The sequence below is a fragment of the Rattus norvegicus genome, chromosome 7 (genome assembly GCF_036323735.1).
Source record: "Rattus norvegicus strain BN/NHsdMcwi chromosome 7, GRCr8, whole genome shotgun sequence".
Lineage (NCBI taxonomy): Eukaryota > Metazoa > Chordata > Mammalia > Rodentia > Muridae > Rattus > Rattus norvegicus.
Window position 1 is genome coordinate 25,298,176 of NC_086025.1, and position 24,875 is coordinate 25,323,050.

Genomic DNA, 24,875 nt, shown 5'->3' on the forward strand with positions numbered 1-24,875 from the left:
GACACTACGGGCTACGTTCAGTTATAATCCTGCCCAAGTTAAGAATGATCAAAGTTAGATCTCCTTGGGTCCAACTGCAGTGATGCTCTGTGGATATTCCACTCTACGTGTGCCCAGGCATGGACCAAATACTTAACCATTTCTCTCCATTACATTTTACCTTTGCAGATTAGCATCAAAGTAGGTTAGCATTTTTTCCCTTTTTTTTTTCACTACGCTAGTGACTCACACTGAGCTCCAGTCCATGAAACTCTCAAATCTGTTCCTCTCATGGTGTTGTTGGACAACATTTCTCCCACACGGCACGGGGTAGTTGTTTTGCTGAATCTGTGTGTAGGCCATTACATTTACAAACTGTTAAATGCTGTCTCTCTGGATTTGGCAGAGCCACTGAGATGTCTGAGGTTGCGGATCCAATGGCTAAAATGATTTGTACAGCCATCCAGCCTTACTCACAGGATGTATGATGAGAAGATTGCTTTTTGTTTCAAGTCAGAAATGATGCCTTGCCCATTGGCTCCTGATATATCTTTAGCTTCTGCTTCTCAGCAGTAGAACTGGGCCTTAGAGGTATTTCTGGATGTTGGATAACACAGTAGTAAGCGTTGCCAGCTGAAGGCACTGGATGGCCAATGATGGAGAAAGGGGGTTTAGCTTCCTAGAGCCAGCCCTCCCCTTAGCAAATTTCTTAGGTATTCACTTCTGTAGTACGAGCACCTGCAGTGTGTGGTGGCGGAGGGCATGTTTCTTGGTGTCTTTATACTCCTCCATGGGATAATGCTACTGGGGAAACCTCTCCCTGTTACCAACTTCCCTGGAACCATCTAGACAGTTGCCCTGAAGATTCCAGAAAGCAGATCTCCTACAAGTCTCCAGCAAACACCTTTGCTTCTATTGTAGTTCTTACTCCAGTCCCAGACCTCAGCCTGCTAAGTTGGAGGATTAGAATCACAAAGGACTTGCTATCTCTCTTCTATGTTCCTATCCCTGACTGGCCAGTCCCCCACAGCTCCAACCTTGCCATAGTTAGCTTTAATCTTAAGATCTGCTCATTCCCATGATGGATGCTTTTGTCTTCTCATTGCACCATGACTGATATAGATCATCATTCAAGTCACGTTTTGACTGGGACAAATATAAGGACAAAGCCATCCGAACCTTCCTGATATTATAATAACCTATTTAATAAAGTGTGATAACAAAACACAGATATATTCTCACAAAAACCCTAAAATTTCAAAGTTTGGAGGCTGTTTAATAGGAGAGAATGTGGCTCGTGTGACCCAAAGCCATCTCTGAACTTGTGTCTCCCCCTGCAGGTGACACCCTACTTTTCCACCCTTCCATCATTCCACACTGTCTCCTGCCACTCTTGGCTGAGTTCAGATTTCATTTTCTCAGGGAAGCTTTCTCTGACCACTTCTCTGAAGTAGTCTCGATTACTTCTGCAGTCTCCCTTTGAAAATGACACCCTTTATCACTTCTCATGTTAATTATTATTATGTATTCTTTTAGCTCTTTATATATGAGCTCTAAGAAAGACCTAAATTTATCCGTTTAATCCCTTGCTTGTGGGTGCTCCACAAATAGTTGCTGGATTGAATGTCTCGGTGATCATAAATACAGGAGGTAAAATGCTGTTCAAAGAAGGTAATTAAGAGTGCTGAGTGCACGTGTGACTTCTCCATGAAGGGGGTAGGTAGAGGGTATAAGGAGGCTCAGGGAAAAGGTCTCTGGGATCCCCAAACACCTGACATTTGCAACGGTACACAATTACTCACCGATTTTGTTTTTTCCTTCCTCGTACTTTATCCTTTGTAAAATATGATGCACGATTCTGCTTCTGGTGGCGTTGTTGAAGAAAGTGTCTTTGTTGTGTATGATGAAGCTGTACACACACACACACACACACACACACACATTGAGAGCACAGGTTAAGATTAACAGGCATTAAGGGAGTTTGCTGGTTCTAATTTGATGCTGCTCACATGGAGGGATCTTCAGACAGTCCCAGAGGGTATGGCAGCAACAGCATGAAAGAACCCAGAGAATAAACCAGAGAGCTCACAACTCGGAGTAGTTTTGGTTCTTGGCATCCTGGGTACTGATACCATTACAGTGGGAAGGAGTTGGGGCTCCGTGGAATTAAGAAACCTTAGACTAACAGCAAGGTCATGTGTCTTATTTTTTATTCGTTTTTTTTTCGTTGTTGTTTTGTTTTGTTTTTTTATTTTTCTTCTTCCTATTATGGCCATGACATAAATCTAGCTAAAGATGAATTCTGTTCTTACCTTCTTGTGTCTTTGGTCATTCTCTCTACTATGTTGTAATCACACACTGCCCCACAGGGTTTAAGACTCACAGTTGGCTTGAGTAAAGCAGACAGATGTTAGGTAACAAATCCAGTTTGGAGTGGGACTAAGTAAGCACTCCGTATCTGGAGCTCAGCTCTGAACCCAGCCTTCCTTTCCACAGACTGTCCTCCTGAAGACTTTCCAAAGCATGCTCTTAAGGTTTTTGCTCTCATTTAGTTGTCCTGTCAGTCCCAGTGTTTACAGTGAGCTAGCGCTCTCATTCTTCCCCTCTCTCCCTTTCTCCCCTCTTCCTCTCTCAACAGTAATGTTTGTTTTGTGTTTCTAGTAGTCATGTCACTCAAAGGATGTGGTTTTCAGATAACAGATAGGATATCTAACGCATATCATTCACCATGAACCAGCCATGTCTTCCCTTTCTAAAAGTAAACATGATGAATGGTAGACTATCATCAATATTATACATGGAATCACTTCCCCAAGCATATGGTACATCAGTCCAGAAAAAATTATAGTGGATTTGTTGTATACGTGGGAATCCATGTGAAGGTGTGCAGGTGTTGGTAGCTATCTCCTCCTAACTGAGCTTGAATATACTTGTTCCAGCAAGTTTCCATTGTTCCTAACTGAACCCCAGCTCCTTCAAAAAAACAATCCTCCTGCCTCAGAACTGTTTCTCTCACAACTCTTGACCACCAGGTACTATCATTTGTTTATATATTTTTCATCAGAGGTTTACAGAGGATAATCTATAAGGCATTGATCATAGATTGATAAGGAAGACAGATCTTTGTCTTTGAGATTAAGTCTGATAAGGAAGGCAGATCATGCATGACGTCAACTTCCTCATGTGTCAGGGGAGGGCAGACTCCCCCTTCTTTTGCAGGAACATTCTCTTGCTTAAGGATGTCAGCTGACTTGGGAGAGGCAGCTGACCCCTAACTCTGAGGCTCTAGTACCTCACGGGTAATTAGACAGCAGGTTCAGAATGGCATAGGGGGTTTGCACTAGTGGGAACTGTCATCACACATTCTTACCAAAGACCAAAGGAGAAGAGACAAAACTGGCCCAGAAGAAGGATGTCTTACTCGGTTTCATCTTGAGGCTCAGGTTAGGAAGGGGAGTTTGGGAAGACACAAAAAGGAGAGGAAAGCCTGAGGCTGTGGGAATATGAACACCACATTGGCTGACTCCTTAGAGAAATATCCCTCCCACTTTCCTTCCTTTGAGGTCTCTCACAGATGTGGCTCTAAGGGCACTTTGATGTGGAAGAGGAGAGAAGCCCAAGCAGCTAAAGCAGCTTCAATGCTTCTCTCAGATTTCCACTCGGGATTTTTAGATATTTTATGGTGCTGAAGAGTAAAAGGAGAAAATTGAGAGTAACAGCAAATGTGCTTCTTTTAAAATTTGTCCTTCTCTGCTTGTTCACCTTACTTGAGACAGGTCATTACATTTTAATGTCAAATAAAGATGTCATAAACAATTAGACCCAAATAAAAAAAAACCCATTTAGATTAAATTACATAGCCCATGAGCTCAACCACACTTGATGGGACAATTCAGAGCCAAAGCCCATGCCTCCCCCATTAAATGGTTTTCTGCTTCCTTCTCTTTTTATGGCACCTTTTTATATCTTCTGAGGACATGCAGTAGTTCTCTATCATAAGCCTCATGGATAAGTTACAATCTTGTTTTCCTGCTTCTTTATATCTAGATGGTACCTAGCGTCTGGACAGTCCATAGAGCAAGCATAGTGGGCACAAGCCAGAGAGCATTCTAAGCACCCAAGTACACAAACACATTCAATCCTTTCAAAAACCCATGAGGTAAAGAAATTACTTGCTCAATTTTACATGGAAAGGATCAGAGAGGTTAAGGCATGTACCCTGAATTTAGCTAATAAGATGCAGGGGCAGGATTAGAACTCAGATCTTCCTGGCTGTAGGGGCTGACCTCCTCTCTGTCGCACTTGTTTGCTTCTCTATACTTTGGATATTTCCTAAGTCCTAAAAGTTGGCACTCTCTGAGGCCAGTCCAGTAGGAATTCAATCTGGAATGTTCTTGTTCCCATTCACCTTGTAAATAAGCTCAGGCCCTGTCACCCTTGAATACTCCTGATTGATGCCCCTCTCCATCATTACTATAAACATTATCATGGCATTATGAAGAGAAAGAAGAAAAAAGAAACCACAGGTGTGATGAGGAGGGATACAGGAGTTGAGGCTTGTCTCTGGCTTTTCCCCGAAGATGCTGAACTTAAATAGACCCCAGCCTATTCCCAACTTTTGCCATGCACAATGTGGTATGGGGTTATAATTGAGAGTTGAGGTTTCCTCATCTGGTAAATGAAAAGGTTGCTGCTGTTAGTCACAGAGGGTTTTGTAAGAATTAGGTGAGATGATAAATGACTGTCTGGGAAGGTCTCAGAGTTAGCCGTCTTCACGGCTGTTGGCTCTACCACCCTGTAGCAAGACTTCCATGAATCCCTCGTTCTCCACGTGAGCCTCTTGGTGGCAGAGACTGCCCATGCACTTCTCTATCTCTCACACTAGCAGAGGGAAAAACACACACTAATCTCTAACACAGCACTAAAGGAGCTGACCTTCTGGAGAACCCTGGCTATCTTATTTTCTTACACCTTGGTTTCTTCTCCAGTTCTTGGACATCTTTCTATGCATCCTGTTTCTTCCAGATACCCATTGAGTCATTCCTTCAACACCTGATGTTTAAGAACATCTTGAAAGCATTGGACTCTGTTTTATGGGCTTTATTTCTTAAATAGTAAGAATTGGAGAAGGGATGATGATAGTTTACTACACTGTAATTTTCATGCTTTTCTTAGGTACAAGAATATTACATGCACATGTGTGCACCCACATACACATTCACACATGGGCACATGGACACTGACCAGACCAATTCTAGCAAATACATCTCTGAAAGCCACAAGTCACTGAGGAGGAATCCTACAAGCTTAGACATTTTAAGATCTGCTCTTAAAATTTCTGGGAGGATAGTAAAGAAATATAGAATCTTTGAGGGCCATTTGATCAGGTTTGTCAATATTATGCAATTATCTTCATATTTCTTCAAATCTAAACTCTTTTGGCAGTATATTCCACTGATATGGTTGTCCACATGAAAGTAACAGATTTTCAAGAATGTTTACTATGGCATGAATTATAATAGCAAAGGCTAGAAATTGCCTATCTAATTCATCAAGTGGGGAATAGATGAACACAGAGTAATCCACGTTGACAGTGGAGATTCTGCAACTGGGAGGACCAACAGAACTCACAGTAAACATTACAAACATCCAAACTAAGCCAGGCATTGAGGCACCAGCACAGTGTAAGAGGAAAATAAGGTTTAAAGTGGCAAAGAGTTGTTTGTGTTAGGGGAGGACAAGGGTATACAGATGTATTAACATTTGCTGATCCGTGTGTAGAATGACCATGGAAGGATGTATATGATATAAACACACACACACCACACACAAATAAAAGAATAAAAATAAAATTTTAAGAAACCATCTGCTTGTTTCATGTCTTGTTTATTTGTAAAAGGACATTCCAGGAGCACAATTTGGCCATGTGCTGTGTATGTGAAAGGAACCTTTCTAGATGTCATTGTCCTCCCTGGGGGGTAGAACTTACTGATTTTCTAAGTAACGGACATATAAGCCTGATCCAGTTGAGACTCTCTGCTAGTGTCTCAACTCCTAATTCTTGTTGTTTAATATTAGTGTGTCTCAATTTTTTTTTGCTAGGAGGAGAGGGATGAGGAAGGTCTGTGTTATGGGCCTGGGTTTTGACTGTAAACATCTGAGTGTTATATTTGCTTTTTACTGACTGACTCTTGCAATGGGCAAGGATTCACAGGGGTACAATAAAATACTACCATATGTGGAGTTGTTTAACAAGTAAATAGTATGGTTTTTTTATTGCAGAGCACTGTACCCTGGGACTGTGGAACGTTGGAACATGGGTAACCCAGGCATTACATATCTATGTATTTTTAGTGCAGGACATGCAAAGGTAAAATTAACCCAGCTTCTCTCTCAGACCTGACTTTACATTTATTAGATAGAAGAGAGGCAGGAATTCAAGGGTGTGAGCTGAGGAAAAGTATTCACAAATGCTTAGTTTAGAGTCAGCTTATGAAACGTGTCAACTTCGAAGCAGAAAAGTTTTTTTCTAAACTTCTCAGAGCATGCTTGTCAGGAAGAAACCCCATCTTCACTGCACTTTAAATTAATCAGAGACATTTAGAGTTCAACACTTTGGAACGGAATTTTCAGTGATAATAAAAACACTCTCCATCCTTGCTATGCAATATGGTAGCCTCCCACTTAATAACCTACTGAAAACCTGAGCTGTGGGTAGTGCACCTATGAAAGTAAATTTTAATTTAATCTTATTAATTGTAGTTGAGGCTAGTAGACTCCAAATTGACAAGTTAGCTGTGGCATGATTGATACTTTGGACACTATGCAGAGTCCAGTCCTATCTCACTGAGGGAATATCAAAGCTACCTTTGTATTTATCAACTGAAGCACAGGAATATTGAGGGGTGAGGAATGCACTGTAGGGTCATTTGTAGACTGACAGAAGACTTGGGCTCAAGTTTTATTGGTCCATGAAATCTGTGTCTTCAATAAAACCCTATGAGTCTTTTGGGAACATAATTGCTTGCTAGAAAAATGAGGGTTTTAATGCTTTAATGCTCAAGGAAAGGGTGAGCTATCACCCAAAACAGAACTTTTGATCTTTAGTTTAATGAAAGAAAAATGTCTCTTCCTCTATTTTCTGAAAAGAGAAAGACACTGTAGTGTCTTTATATAGTTAATTTCACCATTCACTAACTTGAATGTATCCCCCATTCTCTCTTCCTCCCATGTCCAACAACACCCAGTCCACCAAGTTCTCCTCCTCTATTTAACTGCTCTATTTAGATCATTAGAGCAAGTGCTCTCACCAGTGTGAAAACATCCATGATTTAATATTTCAAGAAGTAGTAACTTTGTCAGGAAGTATTTAAATATATGGGAATGCTGTTCTACAAATATTTGATAATTATAGCTATATAATTGACCTTTATATATTTAAAAATTAAAGACATGTCAAAGTAGGAAAAAGACTCAGATGACATTTCAGAACAAATCTCTTGTTTCTGAAATGGAATAGCCTGGACTATGTGCCAGCTAGATTTCAGGATGAATCTACAGGTGACTGCTCTGGGACCTTTTTTAAATGGATATTTTTTTTTCTTTTTTTGGAGCTGGGGACCGAACCCAGGGCCTTGTGCTCGCTAGGCAAGCACTCTACCACTGAGCTAAATCCCCAACCCCGGATCTCCATATTGAAAATAGCTTTTATTATAGTTATTTTGTCCTTGTCTCATCACTTTGGGACATCATATTGGAAATGCTGGGATAGAATATTTACTTATCTTTTTCATTCACAGATTTTTGGCCACAATGGGACTGGATTTCCATCTGTATCTTACCTGAGACAGAATAGCATACCCTATGTTTTGAACTTGATGCAGTGTTGGATGGGGGATATAGGAATCTTAGGATGAGAATGGATTCTACTTCCTATCTACCTATTTGTTCATCTGTGTCTGTCTGTCTGTCTGTCTATCTATCTATCTATCTATCTATCTATCTATCTATCTATTTATCTATCCATCCATCTATGTACCACCCACATGTGGAAAGTAAGAGTAAATTATAACTAGAGAACACTATGGTAGGTAATAAAAATGACCAAAATGACCAGAATTAACCCTTATTGCTAAGTCCTCCATACTACTTTCAAATGTGAATTTCTTGCTCTTCCCATCAGTGGGCAACATCTATTTCCTCCACCTTGTATATTGGAACAGCACGTGTGACTTGTTTCAAAGAAGTTATGAAAAAGTGATCTCAGACATGGGTCTTCATTTACATCCTTAGCAGCTTGGGTTGTTGCCTTCAGTCTGACGAGGTGAAAAAGCCGAGACTAGCCTCTCTGAACTTGAGGCAATAAGAGAAAAGGAAACAGTTGGCACCAAAGGCCAGAAGAGCAAGTGAAGAGTTATCGCCATGTGCTGTTTTCACATGAATCCAGCAGAAGACTCTCCCAGTTGAGTCCAAGGGAACTGCAGATAGGGTGACAGCTGTCTGAAGCCAGCGAGTTGTGTAGTAGACTGTTTCAGAGCAATGGCTAGCCAACGGGCCTTTTCTGATGGGTGCAGTTATATTACTTCAGAATACAAAGAAGTAAAGGTTAATCCCTTCAAAATAAATATTTCAAGAAACTTCCTTAATTAGATTTTTAAATAGAGATTTCTATTTTAGCGAAGAGAAGCAAAGGTGATATAGTTAACTGTCACTTAAATTGTGCCCTCAAATTAATGAAAAGCTAACTAGGAACAAAGAAAGCAATTAATTTTTTTATGTGACAAGGCCTATTTTGAGAGTTTTCTGGGCTTTAGGCAACTGGAATGGAAAGCTGAATGTATTTTTTTTTTATCTTAAGAGTGCTCGTTAAGAGAAAAAGAATGAGGGGATTATCATATCAAATATATAATAGTCAAAGTTCAGACAGGTAAAGATTTTCAAGCCTCTTTCAAGGATTAATGCAAGTAAGTTACTGGAATAGCAGGGCTTTAAAAAATTCAAATAGCACTCCTAATTGTGCTTCATGATAGAATCTTTACCGAGAGTTAAACGTGGATTAAAAATCTGCTCTTGAGGCTTCTAGCTGAAGATGGGAAATGGAGCACTTGCATTCAACTTGTGACTTCTTCCAAACCCATGAAAATACAATAGTAGCATGTGCTCCAAATCCACAGGAGAACACAAGCAACTGAAACCAAAAAGGACCAATTCCGGAAGTGAGAAGTTGAGTCAAAAGTCAGTTGCAAGTCTCATCAGCAAACTAGAAAAAACAAGAATAATATTTGAACTCGAAGACAAAGTTGCTGACTCATCACATAGACAAAAGTGAGGGGGAAAAAAAATAAGAAATGAACAGAATATACCCAATTTCTGTGACACTACTAGAGATCCAACTTATAAAACTAGGAATAAACGAGGAACCCGTTACAGGTTATAAGCATAAAAATATCTTTTCAATAAAAAAGCAGAAATTTCTTTTTTTTGGTTCTTTTTTTTTTTTTTCGGAGCTGGGGATCGAACCCAGGGCCTTGCGCTTCCTAGGCAAGCGCTCTACCACTGAGCTAAATCCCCAACCCCTAAAAAGCAGAAATTTCTTAGATCCTGGGGAAGACATCATGATCTGGAATACGAAGCTACTTAGAGCCTCAAATGGATGCTATGGAAAAGAATCTCTTCGTGGTATATTAAAGTGGCAAAAGAACCAAACTAAGACAAAAATACCAAAAATTGAGGGTAAACAGCATACGTTCACTTATAAAACCTGTCAGAATAACATCAGACTTCTCAGCAGAAACACTAGAGGCCAGTAGTTAGTAGTGTGTGAACAGTGTTAACTTAGATTACAGATTACACCAATGTCCATAACGTTATCCTTCAGAATCAATGGAGAATCAAAGACATGCCAAGAAAAGCATCCACTGACAGAATATTGGATGACACCTTAGAAAATGTACACCTGGAAGAGGAAGCAAGAAAAACGCGACCTTTGGAGCATGGAAAGTAGAGAGCACAAGTAAGTCTCAGCAGAAGGGATGGGACTTTAGCTCATTTGTAGAGTACTAATCACACTTGCAGGAGCCGTGGGTTCAATCCTTAATTCAGCCAGAAGGAAAAATGAACAAATCTCTTTATAAGGATAGATAAGCCAAGGGGAAATAGGAAAGAGCTGGACAGTATTGATTCAGAAAATCATCAAGTTTCTACATTAAATAAAGGAGAAAGCAATGAACATAGACCATTAAAAAAGTATACAGGGGGAGAAAATACCACAAAATAATAGGCATCTGTATATAACTTACGATAGTAACCCTGGCTGTAAATAGTCCCGATTCTCCTAATAACAGCTCAGTCTGGCTGGATTACATCGGTATCCAGCAAACTCCTGCTTGCAAGAAATTCATCTCTCCAGCAAAACATACACACACAGAAGGGGAAAGGGCTCAAAGGCAAGCTAATTCTGAAAGCAGACAGAAGTAGCTATATTTATATGCAACAAAACAGACTTTTAAAGTCAAAATTAATCAGATGAGACAAATACGAGTTTATGTATTGCTGAAGGGAACAGTTTCTCAAGAAAATATAACAATCCTATATACAATCATAAACACACACGGTCTGAATATTGTAGAATTTACTTTTATGAAATAAACACTATGGAATATAAAGGGATCGATAGGTCCAACACAGCAGTAATGCGGGACTTCAATACCTCATTCTTAGCAGTAGAGAGAGCATCAAAACAAAATACAAAGAATCGAATGGACCCAGTAATATGAATATGGTGCATCATATTCAATACCCGAAGAATATACACCTTTTCTTCCATCAACACATTGAATTGTCCTCAGAATGTCATATTTAGGTCATACGAAGGACTGGAGAAATGGATCGCTGGTTAAGAACACTTGTTCCTCTTGTAGAGGGTCCAGGTTCTGTTCCCAGCATCTATATGGTGGCTAACAACTACCTGTAACTCTAATTCTAAGGTACCAAATGTCTTTTCTTGACTTCTCAAGGCACCAGGTATTCATGTGGTGCACATCCATGTATGTGGACAAAACACCCTTACAAATAAAATAAGATAAAATTCGTACATCTAAAATTATTTTAATCTTTTTTTAAAAAAGTGACACACTCAAAATTGAAGTAATTCTCGAATCTTATTAGATGTTGCATGAAATATTAAAAAGTTCCCCACACTACCACCAGCAAGGCAGACAAGCCAGCCTAGCCTGCTCTCAGCCTGGCAAGCTCTCTGACTTGGAGCTCTGAAATCTCTCCACCTGGCTGCTAAGTTCCCATGGCGGGGTTGCCAAACACCAGCCCCATGCTTCCAAATTCCCACGCTAGCTGGAGTGCATTTCTCTCAAACCCAGGCTTTGCCACCATCCCTTTCTCTCTGGAACTCAGATGATGATGGAAAAAAAATTAGAAATCAACAGTTAGCAAAACCAAAGCAATTCTAGAAACAACATGGAAACCAAATAATAATAAATTCCTGAATAACTGAAGGGTTGAAGAAATAACAGAGCAGGAAACAGTCCTAGAATTGAATTAAAATCAGAACGCGGCATATCAGGACCTACAGAGTCCAATGCAAACAATGTTAAGCGAGACATTTATAGCTGTGACTGCCTGTAGCAAACAGGGAAACTTCAAATAACTCAATGATGTATCGATGTCTTTAAGAAATAGGAACAAGTCAAATGCCCAAATACCAGAAAGAAAGAAATAATAAAGAGCAGAACAGAAATAAATGGGAGGAGCTCAAAAGAACAGCACCAAGATCCACCCAGATGCTGGGTTTGTTTTGAAACAACGAACGAAAATTGACAAATCCTTAGGCAAACTTGCTTGGAAGAGACATAGACAATCTTGAAGGATCATTTCACCGTTCCACCTTTAGACTGAGGATCTAAGTCATTTCAATTTAATTAGAAGGTGACAGGGAGGGAGGAAGGGAGAGAGGGACAGAAGGAAAGAGTGAGTTCTTTTAGTTGTGTATTTGCCAAAGATACCTAAAGTTATAAGATCCTTTCCCCTTCCGGGTTGCCTCATCTAGTCTTAATAGGAGAGGTGGTACCTAGTCTTACTGAAACTTGATGTGTCATGACTGGTTGATAGCCATGGAAGGCCTTGCCCCTTTCTGATGAAAAGCGGAGGAGGAGTAGGTAGGGGGAGGATCTAGGAGGAGAGGAGGAAGGGGACCTGCAGTCACAATGTAAAACAAATAAAGCAGAATTATCTTGAAAACATAGACACCCACTCTGATATACAGTCAGAATTCTCTCAGTGACTGGTGTTGCTTTAGGGCTCCATGTTTTATACAGTGGCGTAGACAAGACCGAGGCTGGCTCTAACTGGAAGGGGCTCCATGGAGCTTATCGATTTACCTCCCTGGATAGATAGAATTTACTTTTTATGAGCTCACAAGCCTGTAAACATATTTGATCTAGACTGTAATATTTTCAAAATCATTTGGAGCTTCTGGTGTTTTTTCTTTTCTCCTAAGAAACACATCTGTGTTATAACATTTAGATGGGAAGATGATATCCTAAGGCGAAATTTAATAATGTCTACTTTCTTGTTAAATGGTAAAAAGCAAGCATTTGGGGCAAGCACTATTTGAATTTAGAAATCCCTGTCAGCGTCTAAATCAGTGGTGGTTCTCAAACTTCCTAAAGCTGCTACACTTTCATACAGCTCATGTTGTGGTGACCCTTCCAACCATGAGACTATTTTATTGCTATTTCATAACTGCATTTTTGGTACTGTCATGAATCAATGTAAATGTCTGATCTGTAGGATACCTGACATGCAACCCGGTGGCTTGAGAAACGCTATTCTAAATCTTTATTTTTGAATAAAGACAAGAAAAACGCTCATGTCATAAGGATACTCGAGGATGAGGAAATGCTGTGCGGGGTGTACCTGTATACGTATCGTATTTATCTATGGCAATATAATGACTTTATTAAGAGATTCCTATTTGTCATTTTCTGTAAAGATGGTTGATCAGCACAATTCGAAAACGTCCAGATCAGCCTGTTATTTTGAAATCAGGTTCTTTGATTTTTTTTCCTCAGATACACAAAATGCACAGAAAAAGTCATATGAAGTTTGCTTAGACAGGTCTCAGGAAAAGCCAGCTTTCCCCTTTGGTATCTAATTCACTTGTTTGTACAGCTTCCTAACGTGACATGACCAACAGTAAGCTCTGTTATTCCCATACATTTGGGAACTGTTTTTTTTTTTAATTAAAATGGGTTTATGGTGCCTTTTAAGTATCATTTTCTATGGTGTATGCTAATGTGTTTTCTGGGAGAACAAGAGCACACAAGGTTCTCCTCTCTGTATGTAAACATCACATGTGATGGTAGGGAGGGGTTGGCAAACCATTTGTTTAGTTCTATAGATATTTTTAAAAGTCATATACTTAACAAAAGAACATTTCTCAGTCAGGTCAGAGGTCAGAAACCTGTTGGTGATTGACAATGTTTTTAACTTGGGCTAGTGTTCTGAAGAACAGGAAGGTAGATTATAATCTGGGTCACAGAAGAGATTGAGGTGTCATGAAGAGGAACGAGAGGGATGGGTTTTGGTCTGCTAATTTTTCAGATCTATCTTACTTTTAAGACCAGGCCATGACAAAGATATATATATATATCTTTCACATTGTTAGTATTTGCGTATCAAATTCCATTGACACCATTGACAAGGACAGCATTTATTTTATTGAGCATGTACCTGCCCTGTCTGTATTATTGGCTTTCACATTATTTATTATAACAAAAGCTCTGTGTCGTGATACACAGAGCTGGTGCCAGGAGTCTTCATCCAAATGACTGTGAACCAGGGTTTATGTGAACTTGACCATTAGTGGAGACTGTGATTAATTTATCTTGGCCCAGTATTACCCAAGGCCTGCCACAGAACTGTGTTGGTTGCTGACTGAACTGGTTAATATGCCCAGTGAGAAGTTGCTTTGTTCAAGTTTATGAGACGTTAGTTTTAGTCAGTATTTAAAAGAAAATCCGAATTGAAAATAAAAAAGAGACTATCTTGAGAAATCTGTAAAATAAGTTTGGAAACAAAAAGCAGTTTCCTATTTAATCCTTAGACCAGAAAAATATAAGTAATTCTGGCCCTCTGTCTTCTGCTAATTAGACTGCTACTGACACTCAGTCAATAGCACTGTGCTACTCAAATTCTCTATGCAATTGTCAGGGCATAATTTATTAGTCAGTGACACGCTACCATCTCTGTCCAATCTTGACTGTGGGTCTTAGTTTTGTTTTCCTTTGCTGAAGCTCAGTCATCCCAAGAGATGACGAAGGGATAGACCTGTCTAACCCTTTGTATTGCCGGGAGTAGCAAAGCCATAGCAACTCTGCCAAGTGCCTGTGACATTCGGAGTTTGGTGACACTTATTTTCTCCCTAATCACTCTGTTTCCACCTTTCCTGCGTCTGCTGTTTTCATGGCAGTCTCCAGCTATTCTAGGCATAGCGAAAATTAGCTCTTCCTCCCACTAAAGTTTTTAAAAGTTATTTACGATGGTGCATAAATAGTTGAATTAAGAATTTTATGTTTACAATAGACACTTTTATTTTGACCGAGGATGGCTTTACCCCAAACAATGAAAGTCTTGACTACAACACTGCATGCATTAGAGAATGCTCTGTTATTAAGGTACCTCTGAGACTTCTCTTCAGTTTCTCTTTTCTGTGTTACCAGGTTGGGAACCCTGGAGCTTTGCTTTTCGAGTGCAGGCACTAAGTGGAGACTGTAAGAGAACAACGCAGGTACTGCTGCTCATTGACCTACCCATTCCTGTTGATGCTGCCCTCACAACAATATCCTTCAACTTCGAAATGAAAAGCTAATCCAGATTCCAGCTTTCAAAGGCAAGCATTTCTCAAACTAGACTCCCTTCTCTGTGCCTCCTGCATGCTGGAATGGGCAGGATAGCTTTTCTTCAGAACTGTGGGGCTCATCTTCCTCCTACCTGCCTGATCCTTATCATTCAGTCTCTTTTTTAATCCCATGAGCCTTAGGGTCAGTTGCGGCTTCAATTCTTACCATTATTGTTCATGTGGCCTCGGTGTTTCTTTTGTGACCCTGAAGCTGCTCACCTCCCGGCATTAACATCTCGTGACCCACCATGCGTCCTCTGCCTGAGTAGAAGTATGAGAAGAAATTCTCAAGAGACAGATGTTGCTTTCTCTTTCACTTCTAAGTAGAAAACCACGTGAGCAGCGTCTACCTCACCCATCTTTCTTGCTAATCTAATTGAACACAGACACAGTCTAAAGGCAGTTGCTGGATTTGGTTATTGTTTGTTTATTTGTCTAGTTGCCTCTGGAGACAGAGTCTCCTCCTGTGTCCAGGCTGACCTCAAATTCACACCACTCTTCTTATCTCACTCTTTTTTTTCCAAGTCCTGGAATTACAGGTTGGGACCAGCAGGACAAGTCATTCCTAAAGTTGAAGTCTGCAATATCCTAATCCAAAGTCTAATTTCTACCTTAGAGAGGTTTTCTCCCTTCTGCTGGAGTTTCATTTTCCTAAAAATACACTAGTTTAAAAACAGAGAAAAAATTATATACGACATCATCTGAACCCTAGAAGAGGTCACAGACTAAGGCATTATGTAAGTGTGACAATCAGCAGTAATTAACTTGGGGTGTTCTATGACTATTCCAATCCCCAGTGTATGCTTTTTCTCGTGACAATCACATGTCATGTGACTTGTAACCCTCTTTCCTAGAGGGAGAGTGTGATTCCTTGCCTTGTTCACACCATCCTTGACCATAACACTAGTTTTGGCGTGTGGAGCATGAGTTGAAGTGATACGTGACACACTAGGGGCAGACATTTAGGTGGTTTGCCATGAAATCCTTCATTGCCAAGAAAATGCGTGACTGAGGTGCAGATGGCTTCTTCACTCAGGCCTTGTAATAAAAATGACATTTGAAGCAAACCTCACCTGAGTCTCAGCTAACATGTTATGAGAGGAAGAAACAATCATTTGGAGAGCCCACTGAGATTAGAGCCTTATCATTTACTGCAACAGAACCTAGTGAAACCTGACCGAGTCAACCTTTAACCCAGAGAAGATATTCCTATGCTTTACAGCCTAAAATAGATGGATTTCCCCTCTGGTGGAAAAGCCATATCAATCCATAAGGTGAAGTAGGAGAAAAACGAATGAGACTTGTGGGTTGGGAGGAGCAGTAAAGGGAGAAGGATAGCTGATGAAGGTTGGCATAGAAGAGAATATTTGTGTTAGAGCTAAGGAAAAGGCATGCCCAAGGAAGAAAGGGCAAGAAAGAGGGAAAGGGATTATAAATGGTTCTTAAGAAAAGCAGTAGAATGTTTTGAATGTATTTCACACAGCCTCTGGGCAGAGGGTGCTTTCTGTCTCAGATGGGTAGTATACAGAAAGGACAATATGAATCTGGCAGGTCAGATGCTCTGTGCTAAACTGTTACTTGCATCAAGACTTTGTAAGATTTTTATATAACAAAAGGTCAAAATTTTAAAAATAAAAGGACTTCAGGGGGAATCACTATCCCTGAACTCAAGCAGTATTACAAAGCAATAGTGATAAAAACTGCATGGTATTGGTACAGAGACAGACAGATAGACCAATGGAATAGAATTGAAGACCCAGAAATGAACCCACACACCTATGGTGACTTGATTTTTGACAAAGGAGCCAAAACCATCAAATGGAAAAAAGATAGCATTTTCAGCAAATGGTGCTGGTTCAACTGGAGGTCAACATGTAGAAGAATGCAGATCGATCCATGCTTATCACCCTGTACAAAGCTTAAGTCCAAGTGGATCAAGGACCTCCACATCAAACCAGACACACTCAAACTAATAGAAGAAAAACTAGGGAAGCATCTGGAACACATGGGCACTGGAAAAAATTTCCTGAACAAAACACCAATGGCTTACGCTCTAAGATCAAGAATCGACAAATGGGATCTCATAAAACTGCAAAGCTTCTGTAAGGCAAAGGACACTGTGGTTAGGACAAAACGGCAACCAACAGATTGGGAAAAGATCTTTACCAATCCTACAACAGATAGAGGCCTTATACCCAAAATATACAAAGAACTCAAGAAGTTAGACCGCAGGGAAACAAATAACCCTATTAAAAAATGGGGTTCAGAGCTAAACAAAGAATTCACAGCTGAGGAATGCCGAATGGCTGAGAAACACCTAAAGAAATGTTCAACATCTTTAGTCATAAGGGAAATGCAAATCAAAACAACCCTGAGATTTCACCTCACACCAGTGAGAATGGCTAAGATCAAAAACTCAGGTGACAGCAGATGCTGGCGAGGATGTGGAGAAAGAGGAACACTCCTCCATTGTTGGTGGGATTGCAGACTGGTACAACCATTCTGGAAATCAGTCTGGAGGATCCTCAGAAAATTGGACATTGGACTGCCTGAGGATCCAGCTATACCTCTCTTGGGCATATACCCAAAAGATGCCCCAACATATAAAAAAGACACGTGCTCCACTATGTTCATTGCAGCCTTATTTATAATAGCCAGAAGCTGGAAAGAACCCAGATGCCCTTCAACAGAGGAATGGATACAGAAAATGTGGTACATCTACACAATGGAATATTACTCAGCTATCAAAAACAACGACTTTATGAAATTCGTAGGCAAATGGCTGGAACTGGAAAATATCATCCTGAGTGAGCTAACCCAATCACAGAAAGACATACATGGTATGCACTCATTGATAAGTGGCTATTAGCCCAAATGCTTGAATTACCCTAGATGCCTAGAACAAATGAAACTCAAGACGGATGATCAAAATGTGAATGCTTCACTCCTCCTTTAAAAAGAGAACATGAATACCCTTGGCAGGGAAGAGAGAGACAAAGATTAAAACAGAGACTGAAGGAACACCCATTCAGAGCCTGCCCCACATGTGGCCCATACATATACAGCCACCCAATTAGACAAGATGGATGAAGCAAAGAAGTGCAGACCGACAGGAGCCGGATGTAGATCGCTCCTGAGAGACACAGCCAGAATACAGCAAATACAGAGGCGAATGCCAGCAGCAAACCACTGAACTGAGAATAGGACCCCCGTTGAAGGAATCAGAGAAAGAACTGGAAGAGCTTGAAGGGGCTCGAGACCCCATATGTACAACAATGCCAAGCAACCAGAGCTTCCAGGGACTAAGCCACTACCTAAAGACTATACATGGACTGACCCTGGACTCTGACCTCATAGGTAGCAATGAATATCCTAGTAAGAGCACCAGTGGAAGGGGAAGCCCTGGGTCCTGCTAAGACTGAACCCCCAGTGAACTAGACTGTTGGGGGGAGGGCGGCAATGGGGGGAGGGTTGGGAGGGGAACACCCATAAGGAAGGGGAGGGGGGAGGGGGATGTTTGCCCGGATACCGGGAAAGGGAATAACACTCGAAATGTATATAAGAAATACTCACGTTAATAAAAAATAAAAAATAAAAAAAAAAATAAAAAAAAAGAAATAAAAATATCTGCCTTGGAAGGATGACTATTCTTCCAAGGTTGTCCTTTATATCTTTTGAGAAATGCAGATAAAACACTGGAACTCTTCTGTAATTACTCTGATGCTGCATTATACTTTGTCCACTATCTAGACACAGACACAAATAATTGTGGTCCAATATAATCAGCTTCATAACCATCATTTAAAAACACCAATGAGCTCAGAAGGCTAATATCATGTGCATGAGACATAAGACATTTCATGAAGATGACCCCTGAAGTCCTTGCTGAAGAGAAAAGAGTCCATCAGAGAGAAAGGAGATAGTAGTACCTTACAGGAAGGATCAATATCCAGTGAATACTTAGAAAACTTCTCTGTCTGTATTGTAAAGGTATATACCCCTGAAAGCTGAGGAAAGAATGCAAGAAACTGAAAAATCAAATTTCTACGTCATGTTAAGAAGTTTGAGCTTCATTCTGATGTCCCAGGGAAGACATTGAAAGGTTTTAAACAAGAAAGCGATGCTTTTTCAGGGGTAGCACTTAGTACTTGGTAAGGGAGTATATGGCCAAAAGGGACCAGGGATGGGTATTGAAATCCTGCCCATACTGATCTGAGAATCTAGGAGCAAGGAGGGCATCTCCTAAATATGCAAAGGTCTTGCATGCACCAGAGGCTGCTGTCTTGCAATGATCTGTGATATAAACATAGTAGGCAGATGTGTTGGTGAGGAAAAACAAGAGAGCAAGAGAGATAAGTTATTATACAGGGCTTTCAGTCTAACAACGTGGCTACTAGGATACACACACACCCTTACTACACACTTTAACCCTAAACAATGAAGATAAAGTTAGTTTGTAGAAAGAAGCACCCACGTTTAAAAGTGATGTCTAATTGATGGGCAGACAAAGTGATGAATCAGAGGAAGATTTGACAGAATATTTATGCCCTACTCTCATGAGAACAGAGAGAAAAGAGAGGCTACTCAAGAGAGAGAAGTTCAGAGAGAGAAAATGAGAAAGAGAAAGAGCAGTTTTCCTAAGACAGTTCTACAGAGAAAGGTTGCGGAGAGAGAACAAACTAGACACAGGTGAAGGCAGAATGAGCCATAGAATGGGAAGGAGCTAGAAGATTAGAACAGATTGCCAGAGTCAGTATGAAGCCACGTAGAGCAATTCAGTCAGAAGCTGAAACAAGCCAGTTTGAATTAGTCAGCCCGGAGAGAAGTTCTAAGTTAGAAGACCTGAGTTGATCAGCTATCCAGAGTTTAGAAAGAGCTAGAAAGAGTAGGCTTACTCAACAGTAGGTCTCAAAGGTTGAAAAAGCATTCTAGGCCCAGAATTGCATGAAGATTAGAATGCATGAAGATTGCATGAAGGTTAGAAGCTTCGAGGACTAGGCCTAAGTGAGCTGACAGAGTCTGTAAGTCTCTGAGTTGACAATTGCATCATACGAACAAAAGATACTTTTACAAGACATCCTAACTGTGTAAGAGTTTGTGGCCATTTCCAAGATGGTGATAGCAATGAGGTCAGAATGAGAAGGAAAGGTCAGAAGGGTTCACTGGTGATGGTGATCACTATGGAGGGTGATAGCATAAAATCCAGGCAACTTGCAGCGGTGATAGCTTTACTCTTGAGTGGGAAACAAAACTGGTGGCTTATGTATAGTGCTCAGGGTAAGGAAGTGGGGAGATGAAAACCAAGGTTTTCCCCTAGGCATAAAGGCATTTCTAAACTGCAGTTCTGGGTCACTGGTCATTTAAGTGATCACTATCTGCAATATTTCTGTATTTAACACCTCTTCCTCAACTGTGTTTCTGCAGTTATCGATACCCCTGCCAAAACAGATTGTTTGCTCTTCATGATCTACAGGAGCATTGATCAAGGACTTCCGTGTGGTGAGAAACGATCCTTTATAATACATTTGGAAGTAACATGTTTTTGTTGTTATTTTTGTGTGTATGTGATACAGCAGGTACGAGAAAGAAGAAAGGGGGAATGGGAGAGAAGGAATGGAGGACTTCCATGACAATCCCTCATTCTAACTCAACTTCTTGCTTAGTAACAGCCTAAACAGGAAGCCATTGGAAAGGACTCTTAAAAACCGTGTTAGGACACTGAAGTATTGCTGTTCACAATAAATGCTTTCCAGCAGGGGTACAGCAGGGTAAGGACCCAACTGTATTTGAGGAGCACTTAAGAGCCAGTAAGAGTTTTGCCATACACTCCAGAGGGTTTGTAGATAATACACAGTGATTTTTTTTTTATTTGTGTGTGTGAGAGACAAAGGCCGGGGGCTGGACAGGGAAGGACTCAGAGGTAAATGTGATTGAGGTGTATGGTGTGAAATGCTCAAGGAATCAACAAAAATATTATGTTAGAAAAACAGACTCATAAAACACAAAAACAGATGGTTTCTCAAATCCTAAGATAATTCACCTATCTTCAGAAATTCCAGCTACTCAAAGCTTTTCCTTTCCTATATGATTAGGCGACATCTTTGATCCTAAAACTTAAGTTTTATGCCATCAGGCCCCACTTGAACGGCACCACATGACTTTCAGAAGCACAAGCCTTAGGCTTTACTCCTTGTTTCACTGTCATCTCAGCTTAAAACTTGGCAAGAACACAGCTACATTCCCTGTGCCTCTGCAGAGCAACCTCAGTAGCATGTACATCGAGCATCCTAATGCCAGCAAGGAACTGCAATAAAACAAGTGTCCTGAGACTGCTCTGTGTCACTGGGGTAGCAAAAGAACATTAATCCTACTGAAATCAATCTTGTATCTCATTGCCTAAAGGATTCTCCTAAGACTTCAGATCGATGAAAAGAACAGAAAAACTCCAAATGCCCTGAAAGGAAAATTACAGCAGAAAGTATCTGCTCTAGCAATCAATATATTCAGATATCTATGCTGTGAAGATTTAAGAGACAACTCAGAATGTAGTACTAATACATATGAACATATCTGGAAGAGCGAGGACAAAGTGATTCTATTCCAGTTCAAGTCAGAAAGTCTTCCAAGCATCAACATACCCAGGTCTCCCTGCGGCTGCCACCAAGCTTGACCTCTATCCCTAAATCTTGGACTTCTGTGGGGTGGCATATATATATGGCTATGCAAGGCTGGGCAGTGGCACTCCAAATATGTATGTCTGCATCCCGATCTCTAGAATTTATCAATGCATCACTCTGTATGGCAAAGAAGAATTACGTTGCAGGTAGAATCGAGGCTGTTCATTGGCTGACTTGAAGACTGAGAATGCTATGGTTTAAATGAGGTTTGAGAACCAATGCCATGATATTAAAAAGTGTCTGAACCTTTTAGAGGAGGTCTAGAGGAAGTGGGAATGGTTTTCACAAGAGTAGGTTGTTACAAAAGATCAAACCTGTCCTCTGTCCATTAACTTGAGCTTTCTCTACTACTATGTGTCTAGATATTACTCTGTTAGCTAAGATACCCTTGACTGGAAGCCAATGCCAGGGCCATGGTCTTGGATTTTTAGAACTGTGAGCTAATGAATAGGTTTTCTTTACTCAGTTCCCAGCTCAGTTATCTTGTTACTACAATATAAAGCAGACTAAGACAAGGGTATTTTTCTGAAATTTCCAGGTGGACCTAATGTAATCACAAGGATACCTAGAAATGGAAAAGGAGGACAAATACCAGAGAAGAAGATGAGATAACAGAATCAAGGTCAGAATGATGGAATGCTTGGGGGGGGGGCATAAATTAGGAATACAGCGCCCTTTAAAAGTCAGAAAAGGCTGAGAAACAGATCTGCTTCGGAGTCTTCTGACATACTTTGATTTTATCCCAGTGATACCCTATGGGGTAGATATGATCATTATCCACATTTTAAAGCAGGAGAAAAATGGAGGTAAAGAATTCCTGAAGACTTATTCAAATACCGCTGATTCCAGCGCTTAGATCCTGAAGCTAGGCTCTCTGGCCCAGTCCTGTCTTCTTGTTCCTATATTGGACTTTCCTGTGGTGGATATACCAAATGACCACTGATCTAGTCACTTGAAATAAGAAACGGAATCCCTGTAGTCTCTGAAGGTGACAGTTCAACATGGCTATCCAACAACTTATGCGGAGGATCATTCTTTGTGGAGATGGCCTGTCTTGCGCGATATACTGGTTTTGTAATTTTTACCTGATTGTCCCTAGCTCTAAGAGAGTACTAACTAAAGAAATAAACCAATGCTGGTGTTGGTAAACAGAAAGAAAAACGGGATAATATTCCTATCTGTACCTAACATAGTTTTTAAAAGACAATTCAAAAATAGATCCACTTCCTGAAAAGCTCGTTGCATATGCATTATAAAAAGTAACACGACTCTCCCCCATCTCCTTTCTCATATCTAGCATCCATAGAAAATCTTTATTATAGGTATTAACCTTACAAAGCAATTGTCTCAAGGATGTTTCTGCTAATGCCATTTTAAGAATAAAGGGCAGCGGGATACTTAAGCAGAGCAACATCCCCAGGAAGGAGGTGAAGAGGAATAAATTAACGCTTAAATGGACTTGTCTACTACAGATACCAGATTACCATGGAGTTCAATTTATCAGACCTGTCTAGCGAGAAAGACAGATGGGCGGTGATTGTCAAGGAAGTGTGGAGGGGTCCAGTTTTGTGCTGCTCTGCCATCACCACTGAAGGAAAACTTAACAAGGTGTGGAGAGAGTTTTGATCATCACAAGGTAGGCAAGAGACATGACTAGTGTCTATCTTGTGACTGGAGGCCAGGATCTTGCTATTTTACAAGGTACAAGGTGGCTCTCCACAATAAAGGAGGGGGTGCCTCCCTATCTGTTTGTTTGTTTTTTTCTTTTTTTTTTCTTTTTCGGAGCTGGGGACTGAACCCAGGGCCTTGCGCTTGCTAGGCAAGCGCTCTACCACTGAGCTAAATCCCCAACCCCGGTGCCTCCCTATCTGTACTAGAATTTCTTCTCCATCATTGCCTAGTCCTTTAATAAACCTGTTTAATTTTTATCTCTTACCCAGCCAGGCAAGTTAGCCTCCCAGCATTTCCTGAGTTAAGAACAAGTACACAAGAGAGCTTTGGGCCTGTGATGTGGGTAAACTGCTCCAGACAGCATGTAAGGGTGGCCTGTAAAGACAGGAACTTCCTAAGAAATTATCCATTTCTCTCTTATCTATAAGGGGTCTATGGAATGGAAAAAATAGTAGACATGAGTCTAAGTATCTGAATAGCTACCTGAAGCAGGCATACTGTGCTTTTTTTTTTTTTCTGAGGAGGATTCACATTAGCCAGTGTTGTGAACAACTAAACTTCCACAGCATTAAATCACTGGTCGGTGCATCCAGGGAGGTGACTCGGTGGCTCATGTTCTTCACCTGTATGATGGTGATAGTGATATCTGTGGCTCAATAATGGTTGTCATGGAGATTTACACACAACACTTAGGATCATTTCTAGCATATAGAAAGAGGTTTTTTTCCCACACGTAAGTGCACCTTTGGTGACACCATGTAAAATACTTAAGTGTTATTTTAGACATATGAAGACGCTTACCCAGTGGTTTCCTTTCACTGATTCTAAAATACAGATTTGTCTATATTTACCACCCTGCATAAAACTCACCTCTAATGGATCTAAGGCCTTAACATAGAGTCAGACACACTGAACCTGACAGAAGAGAAAGTGAGGAACAGCCTTGAATACATTGGAATGGGAAGATTTTCCAAACAGAAAAGCATCAGTCTAGGCACTAAGAAGAGTAATTAATAAATGGGACCTCATGAAACTGAAAAGCTTTTTTGCACAGCAAGGGGATGACATCATTCAGACAAAGTAGCAACCATGGACTGGGAAACAATTTTTACAAACTACACATCTGTTAGAGGGCTAGTATCCAAAAACATATAAAGAACTAGAAAAACAAAACCCTATATACTAAGAAAACAAATAACCTGATTTGACATGGGGTATAGATCTAAACAGAGAATTCTCAATAGAGAAAACTCAAGTATCTGAGAGATATTTAAAGAAACGTTTGACATCGTTAGCCATTAGGGAAATGTAAATCAAAATTACTCTGAGATGCCTTCCTACACTAATCAGAAGGGCCAAATTCAATAAAACAGAGGACAGCTCATGCTGGGGAGGATTGCCAGGAGAAGAACATTCATTCACTGCTGGTGGGACTGCAAATTTGTACGGCCATTGTGGAAATCGGTGTCATGGTTCCTGAGGAAGACAGGAGTCAATCTACCTCAAGATCCAGCTGTACCACTACTAGGCGTACTCCAAGGATGATCACACACTTCAGGGACACTTTCTCGGTCAAGTTTGCTGCTGCTCTACTCATAATAGTCAGTGATTGGAAACAATCTAGATAATTCCTC

The 24,875-nt window shown here is 40.5% G+C and overlaps 1 protein-coding gene across 12 annotated transcripts in view; it reads right to left on the bottom strand.

The window, feature by feature from the left end:
• Positions 1 to 24,875, bottom strand: part of Ano4 (anoctamin 4) — a 409,423-nt gene that overhangs the window by 81,787 nt on the left and 302,761 nt on the right. For all 12 annotated transcript variants that reach the window (NM_001106778.2, NM_001395725.1, XM_039078690.2 and 9 more), the window contains one exon: positions 1,782 to 1,888. Coding sequence is in view for 11 of the 12 variants with exons in the window: in NM_001395725.1 (NP_001382654.1) it covers positions 1,782 to 1,888 (107 nt within the window). In the remaining variant the exon portion in view is untranslated. The remainder of the gene's footprint in view (positions 1 to 1,781; positions 1,889 to 24,875) is intronic.